This window comes from Pleuronectes platessa, chromosome 17 (assembly GCF_947347685.1).
Source record: "Pleuronectes platessa chromosome 17, fPlePla1.1, whole genome shotgun sequence".
Lineage (NCBI taxonomy): Eukaryota > Metazoa > Chordata > Actinopteri > Pleuronectiformes > Pleuronectidae > Pleuronectes > Pleuronectes platessa.
Window position 1 is genome coordinate 9,160,865 of NC_070642.1, and position 8,648 is coordinate 9,169,512.

Sequence of the window (8,648 nt, forward strand, 5' to 3'; positions counted from 1 at the left end):
TCACTGAGCAAAAGTGTCTCCACCCCGGTGAGGTAAACAGTAATTACATGCTGCCAGAGCTGTTACAACAGGGACCACAGGTGCTTGGTCATCTCGGTAAGCAAAAGACAGCTTGTAACAATCAGGCGCGTACACATAACGCACAAGAGGTGAGTCTAAACAAGCACAGAGCCGATCGCACAACAGTGTCAGGGAAGTCCCTTTGAACAGGTAGAACACACAGAAGTCCCTTTCCACTGGTCCAAAGACCCAATAACATCTGACTTTTGTCTGCGATGGGAATGGATACAACCAGCATTCACTCCCGGGTCAAATGACTCTGCAATAGAAAAAGGTTTTTAACGGCTCCAACCGGCAGTGATGGAAACAAGACACCTGGGTTAACACTTCCTACCCTTTATATTTTGACAGTCTAGGCGCAACATCATGACGCAACATCATGACGCACATTGAGCTTGTGTGCGTCGGCGCATAAAAGGCCTTGAACCTTGAAGACTTTCTCTATGTCTTATTCATTCACAACTCTCTTTCACTCTCTTTCTGTTGGATGTTTACTGAAATCGAATCAGATGTTGCTACGATCTCCATCAGCCAATCGGGTCATTGCTGTCAAACTTTAAATTTGTTCTGTCATATCAGTGATTTGCTGGGAATCCCCTCCTCCCCACTCCCCCCCAGTCTCCATATCCAGAGCCCTGGTCAAGTCCAACTGAGACCACTAATCTCATCAGATCCTCAACATTTTCTAGATCCCACCAACCACCACCACTGTTTAGGCCTGTATTACTTGATGAAATCACAAGGGGTGTGGACTCTCATTTGTATCACATAATTTTCGGTTCTCGTTGTGCATACGTGGCAATAAATTTGTTCATTCTCAAAATGAGATTGAACAAATGACATCTTGGGAACAACGTGCAACCAATTTTTTTTCTTTATATCGCACAAGATGCAACACTGACAAGAAAGTTAGATTTCTGTTGCATTGGTGACGTCAAACATGACTCAGAACATTTTTTTTAAATAGAAAGGGAAACTCCTCCACTGGCAATAAGAAAAGACTCAACCTCCCTTTTTAACTGCATTTAAAATCCTGTGTAGATCTGCCAATTTTCGTGTGTAACAGACATCCCACCAGCGCACACACACACACACAGGCAAAAAAATACTGCAGCCTTACCGTGAAGATGCGTCGTCCCGTCCTGTCGAAGGTGACACAGTACACGGACGACAGGTGTCCCAGGATCCTCTTGTGCATCTTCATGTGCTGGTACACGGCAGTGGGCAACAGCTGCCGGAGACGGTAGGATCCGTTTAGTCGACGGCTGAAGCTTGTCTCCACTGGATGCCGAGAGAAGATATGAACATCAGTGAGGGTGACAATTAGACATTATAAAAGGAGTGTGCCCAATGCAAAGCTTGTTTGTTTAATAGAAGAAAAAGAGAATAAGCAAAAACACACTGTGAACACAGTTAGGAGGCAAATGCCGCCGTCAGACAAGACCTGGGCAAGCGAAGATACAACATAGTATGTAAAGATCTGACAAACAGGAGTTAAAATAAACAAAGATTGGAGACAATGGATGAATGTTATTTTTTCTTAAATTAAATTAAAGGTTTCTCTTATTTACCAATATTAGGTGGGCTTCCATAGATAATTGGCGGCTCCGGTGGTCGTCCGCAGTGAAGGGCAGCCAGTGCTGAGCCCTTCCACACAACATGCTTGCAACCTGGAGAGAGGAAAAGTATAAATAAACTAATCATATACATTAAACACACACATTATACAGATTCTTATTTGTCTCATAGCCTGTGGGATCTTTTCTGTATGCAGCTCCATTTATATTTTCCGCCGCACATGAAAGATTGCATCCGTTTGTCTATTCAAATATGTGGTACGATAATATCTGCCTGAGAGAGGGGGATTAACATGTGTGTTTGTGAAAGCCTCTCAGGTGCACGTGGACTGTAAAGACGCTTACTCTTGCTGGTGCGGAGCAGATTCTGCCTGCCGGCTCCCAGAAGGCTGATGAGTCCGGGCACGCTGGCAGGGACCTCCCCCTCCAGCAGCGGACAAACTCGAGAGCAGACCTGCAGCAGGTGCTCTGGACTGATGTGTTGGTTGAGCTTCACCTGAGCGAGAAACACACACGTGTCATCGTTTGGAGCAAAATCACCAGTCAGTGGTGAGCAACACAGTGTTTTAAAAGAGAAAATGAAAAAAAATGTACAAGCTATATGCAGCCCGACACTAACAGCTCTATACTTTTTGTGTTGCTCAGCAGTGACTCTGACATACAGTTGCAAGGAATAGAAAAGCTCACAATGAGAATTAATATGAAGCCACATAATTACACTAACTCTAAAAATCGAAATAACCATCTAACACTTTTTCAGTAGGTGTTATCTTAAAATAAAATAAAACAAAAAAGAATAGTTAGAGTAGATTAGAGTGGATTTTCTTATATTTAATTAAAAAAAACATTGAAACACTACAAATAAGAATATACAGTGCAGAGGGAGGCAGAGAACCCAGTGGTCTTGTTTTTAACCTCCACCTTGATATTGTTAAAATTTCACAAAATCAGAAAACATACAATTAACATGAAGATAATAATATGACTACATATGACAATCAACAATTAACAATAATGTGTATAGCCTGGTAAAAACAACAACACAATATAAAAGCAAAAGATGTGTGTAAAGGATTAGTGTGCAGACACATTCAAATGCTCCCCTGAGAGTGTGTGGGGGTATCATTTTGTACAAATGCATTGACTCCTGAGTAATAGTAATCAATGGTAAAAACAAATCATATCTCCCTCTATAGTTAAGGATAGCATTCAGTGTTAAATGCTAAATTGCCTTTTTTTCCCAGCATTATTAAAAGAAGCAAAAAGAAAAGAAGCGAGGTCACAACCTCATTCTAACACAAATAAACCAAGCAGGAATAATTTAGAAAAATTCAAATTGCATACTTTTTCACTCAATTAAAAATGCAAATTTAATCTGGAACAAAAAAAAAAAGCTGACATGCCACGATTCAGCTGTATAGTTTGTCTTTTAAATGTACATGGACACGTTTTAATAACAGTGCAGTACAGCAGCAGAGGAGGGGGGCGTGGCATGCAACATAAGCATAAAGCAGAATGAAAGAAACACTCTTATAAACACAGAGTGTGTGTGTGTGTGTGAAACATATTAATGTTTATTACTATTAATATTATTATTATATTAATACTAATATGACTATTTAAATGTAATAACTTAAATTAGACATGTGGAAATCCGCTTTGTTTCAGACATATCTGATTTTAATATCCGAACTGGGTCAAATAGCTTGAAATTAAACAATTAGTCCTCTCTTACACACACACACACACACACACACACACACACACACACACACACACACACACACACACACACACACACACACACACACACACACACACACACACACTTTCCCCATCCCTTTATCTGAGCACTGACACACACACACACACACACACACACACACACACACACACACACACACACACACACAATTAATGACCCCTTAATTGCTTTCAACATCCTTGCTGGTTCAGAGACGTGATCAGTGTTTCTAATCACATCAGCGCACCCACCGTCTCTCAGGTACACACAGCCATGACACACACAGACACACACACACACACACAAACATCACCAGAGTAATGTGCAACAACAATTTGCTCCATTTTACTTGCTTTAGAGGGGTAATAGATAACACCCATCCAATCCAACCTCCCCCAACCCCCTCTCAAGCCACAACAACAGGACCACCAGAACGCACATGGCCCTACACACACCGTACAACTATCACCTCACATTTCTATAACACCGTTTTAAAATCCGTATATTTCAACTAAAACCTTATTTTCAGTTATATAGATTCATAACACACACAAAAAATCACAAAATTGTTGACTTTTGCTAATAATTAATATTCTAATTAATTGATTAATATTAATATATTTATTGTCATTATGATGACAGGTTTTTGTGTCATTCAGTAATAGGCCTACGTTCGCGTGTGTGCTCCTGCATGATTTTACATGCAAAATGCAAATAATAATATATCTAATTAATCCGCCTTAATTAATTAGCCACAATTAATACTGTTAATTATAAAAAATATCACTGAGTCCTCCTGGCTGCCCAGGCCCCTTCTGAGACAGCCCCATATATATAACCCCCACACGAGCTCACACGCAACCACTGCAGCCTCCAAACACTCCCTTCCTATTCTGATTGTCTTCAAATGTCTTCTAATAATTAAAACAAAAATCCACCGCAGTATTTTTTTCTATTAAAGGGAATTACGCACAATGGACAGGAGGCCGGCAGAACGGCTGGGGATGGGAGGAGGAGGAGGAGTGAGCCAAGCAGGAAGAGAGCGAGAGAAAACACACACGCACACAAGCATAAAGACACTGTCGATCATTTCTTAAAATATAGATTTACATCAACACACACTGCAAGCAATGATCATCCGTCTGCCTTTTGGGATGAGGAAGGACAAATCCATGAAAACAATGGTCTGTGCGGATTAAATAGGCCCTATGTGGTTCTTTTTATATAACTGCTATAATTAAACTTATTAAATATCTAAACAAACATGGGAAACTATACGTTCACACAGGCTGAGGGATAAATATATACGCCGTGATTAATTCTCTCCACGCCCCCATGCGTAAAAACGGCGCTTTGAGGCGAGCCCCGTTTGTTTACATGACAATTAGCAGCGTCACTTAAAACACATCAGCTCCACGTTACCTCCTCACATCAGCGGCTCTCCCTGAGCTCTCCACTCCGATCTAAACACCTCAAAACACCCCATCGCCAAAGAAACACAGCAGCAGCTTCTCCAAGAAAAGGCTGGACTCCACGGCGGATCATCCTCATGCAAACAGCAGCTGCAGCCTCACTGCACATGCTGCTCATACTCTCCTCCGAGAAAAAGAACAACACACACAAAGTGCTGTTTTCTAACTCTTTGCCCCCCCTGTGTGTTGTCAGCCCATGCACACAAATGATGGCTCTTGCAGGACAAGCGCGCCTCCATCTCTTCTCCTCTCTCTGGCTAGTGGCGCAGGGAGTCCCTCCTCCGGATCCTGGCGCTCCTTACACCACAACACTCATGACGTATCACACATTTCACACAACACACTTTGCACACGCACAACTACCACAACCTTTGGGGGGTATGCATGGCAAAAAACTTCGTGCACATGAGGCTGGGACCCCTCTGTGCAACCTCCCCCTTGCACTTGCAGCCAGCTCACCCTGCAAAGACCTACCCATCTTCTTCTTCTTCCTCCACCACCTGATTTAAAAATTGCGGGAAATTCAATTTCTATTTTGCTCTCTAAAAACTTTTCTCCTCCGTTATAGAGCAGCCTTACCAATTTTTCGTAGGTCCCGGGGTGCTCCTGCCCCGTCCAGTCCAGTCTTTTGGGCAGCAGCTGGGGGGGGGAACACAGGCATTAGCGCGATCGTCCGGTTCGTGAATGTGTCGTGTGTTATTTTTGCGAGGAATAAACGAGAAATGAAGAGGAACAGCAACATGACAAAGTACAGTGCAGGGGAGGACGCGTCTCTCCCCGCGCTGCTGGCTGCTTACCTCCTTCTCCTCCACCTCCCTGATCAGGGTCTGAAAACAGCACACAAACACACAAATCACACCCCCGTGACAATGTAGGACACGTTATAAATGATCCACAAAATGCGAAAACACCAACCTCGGCCGCTTTCTGACACGGTCCAGCCTCTAGGAACCGGGCTATTAGGAAGTACAGCTCTGGTGTGGAGGGAGAAGAAGAGGACGGGGAGCTGCGTTAGAAGAGGGCGCCGAGGAAATTGGAGGAGGAGGGGGAATTAAAAACCAACCGTGACACGTTGTTTGCGATCTCCTCTACTCACCAGAAGTCAACTGCGCGGTGTGTGCACTGTCTGAAGCCATTTTGGTGTTGTTTGCCAGGGCAGCGCCAGAGCCTGTGCGCTGGGTCTCGGTGGCTGCCCTGTAGCTGTCACTGTTTATCCACCAGGAAGAGGCTGCCTCCATTCAGCTGCGCTCTCACCGAGTCCCGGCTGTGCGTCGAGCTGTGCCTCCGCCGAGCGGCAAGTAGTGCGCGCCGTGCGAGCCAACCCAACGAGACGAGCCCGCTTTCCTTTTCACGAATAACTCACGGCCATTGCATCCACACGTTCACTGCGCCTCTTTGTGAATTTTAGCGGCGGTCAGAGTCTCGCTGGAGCCATATTCGCCTAAATCCCCCCTCCCCCTCAAACGAAAAAAAGCGCAAGCCCTCTGCGGAGGAACACGCGCTGTGTGTGTGTCAGTGCTCCGCGTGTGGAGGGGAGGTAGAAATGGCAGCCTGCTAAAGGAGCGCACACGCTGCTGCTGCTGCAGAATGGCCGCTGCTTCACATCTGGACATTTAACACGTTTATTAATTACACCTATATCTGCACACACTTTATTTAGCCGCGGGTTGACGCGAGGCTAATTCCGCCGGCCTCCATTTCCTGTTTTTTAACGCGGATGTCAAACATGGCTCCTGTTCTGAGAGGGATCCATAAGCGACCTCCCCGACTCAGCTCTGTTGTTTTTGATTCAATAACACACCAATCTGTGCTTTTATCTCCGTGTCCTCGCTTTATTCTGTTTGTTATTATTGTGTAACAAGATGTCTTCATCGCTAACACACCCACCCCTCTCGCTCAGGGAGCCGTTCGGTGGGGAAGTCGTCCATTTCTCCTCCAAATACGGCCAGGCAGTAAAATGGGGGAAGGGTTGGAGAAGGAGAAGAAGAAGGGGAATGCAGCCTAATGAATGAAACCTCGTGAGTTACAGGGATTTAATGGCAACGAGACATCTAAGCGAGATGGTCTATCAAGGAGCAGGAAAGAGGAAATGGTGGCATGGCAGCACACTTCCTCTGAGGTCCACGAGACACATTTCAATCAAAGATTATTTTGGACAATCAAATCATATTATGATATCATTAATAATGTGAGGGAGGTGTATGTCTTTAAACAACTATTTCACAAAGAATTTAACCAACTTAAAACAAGCTTATAATCTCTTACTGACCAAGACGGCTTTTTCTTTTTTAAAAGAACACATCAGTGAAGACACAACTAATAATATTCTAATGAATGATTGTTATTACAATATTAGCAGCATCTGTTGAATTCTAAAATTACATTCTCCACCTCACATCTAATTAACGCGACCTGTAACACTTCACTTCAGTTATTACATAGATTTAAAATCAACAACAGCTCAGAAGCTTATTTCATCTGTGGTCCTCTAGAATAACACTCAACACACCACAAGCAGGGGGGGGGGGGACAATCAACATATAAATAGCAAATAATTATTGAAAGGCAGCTCCACATTCTCTCTCTTAATTAAAAAAGTACAGTTGGAAGAGACATCGTAGTGTGTAACAATTTGATCATAACCATGTTAAATTTGCTCTGTGAAACACTCACTTTCAAAAACGTGAGCAGATTATTCCACAATACAGCTATACTGTAGAGAAATTGATCTGCCTATTAGACTGCATTTGGTTATATTTTGCTCCATGAAAAAAAGCTTTTTGAAATGTTCAGGATCAGGATGTGTTCATGTGGATGGACCTTTAATAAAACCCATATAAATAAATTTTGAGCTTTTCATACTGTGCTTTTCACGTGTTGAGTTCAGTACAGGCATGGCCGGGTAATCAAAATGACACTGAGCTTGGGCACCAGTACACTGAGCTTTCGAGAAAGGTGGCTTCGCTGGGTGTAATTCTTGGATTTATGTTGGTGACAGTTTACACTTGTATTCCTATTTTCACCTGTTAGATAATTGATATTGTCTTTACAATTTATGTGGACCTCTCTAACTTTGATCAATCTGGTGACCTTCCTATATGAATTTTAGATTCAAAAATAATATACCGTTTGATCATGTGTGGACATTGTCATCATCAGGCGGAGTGTCCTTAACATCTGTTTTGCCTTTAAATGCTATCCTTAACAGATTATTACTAAATTGTCAGCATATCAAATTTTTTATATATAACAAAATAATGTATAAGACGATTTAATTGAAAACATAAAGGGCCCAATATACTACCATGTAGTGCCCTGTCCAGTGATAGTCAAATGATTTACCATTTACGTCCCAATTCAGGTTAAGTCCACTGAAACCTATGGCATCCTTCATCAACATAGCAAAACTTCCCTCCATCCACTTCTCTTCCAATAAGTCTAATGGATATACAGTAAGCACATTTCAGTAGAGTTATTTATATTTTGGCTTGAAGCGCATTTACCTCCTTTTTCATGGAGTGAAACTACTTTTACCTTTTGTAGTTATCCTGGAATTTTACCTGACTGATAAGTTTTATTGACAATATGACTGATCACTTCTGCAGGATCTGCATTAGTATTCATAGAGTAAGAGCGTGATTTTAATAAGCACTGGGGGGGAAAACATACTGGAAACAGGCCAGTTTGAGGCTGAAAAGATGGTAAAGATGAAAAAAATAAAATTGAGCAGATGACAGGTCAATTCTCGGCCTCTGTCATTTTTGTTAAACAGCTTTGCACAAAAATAAAGTAACT

General features: G+C 42.6%; 1 protein-coding gene across 2 annotated transcripts in view; it reads right to left on the reverse strand.

The window, feature by feature from the left end:
* The window catches only part of phip (pleckstrin homology domain interacting protein), a 40,781-nt gene extending 34,677 nt beyond the window's left edge, over window positions 1–6,104 (reverse strand). For both annotated transcript variants that reach the window (XM_053444546.1, XM_053444545.1), the window contains exons 1-7: window positions 5,950–6,104; window positions 5,769–5,827; window positions 5,651–5,680; window positions 5,433–5,492; window positions 1,983–2,133; window positions 1,632–1,730; window positions 1,181–1,341 (exon numbers count right to left, since the gene is read on the reverse strand). In XM_053444546.1, coding sequence (XP_053300521.1) covers window positions 1,181–1,341; window positions 1,632–1,730; window positions 1,983–2,133; window positions 5,433–5,492; window positions 5,651–5,680; window positions 5,769–5,827; window positions 5,950–6,091 — 702 coding nt within the window. In that variant the 5' untranslated portion in view covers window positions 6,092–6,104. The remainder of the gene's footprint in view (window positions 1–1,180; window positions 1,342–1,631; window positions 1,731–1,982; window positions 2,134–5,432; window positions 5,493–5,650; window positions 5,681–5,768; window positions 5,828–5,949) is intronic.
* Between the last annotated feature and the right edge of the window lie 2,544 nt (window positions 6,105–8,648).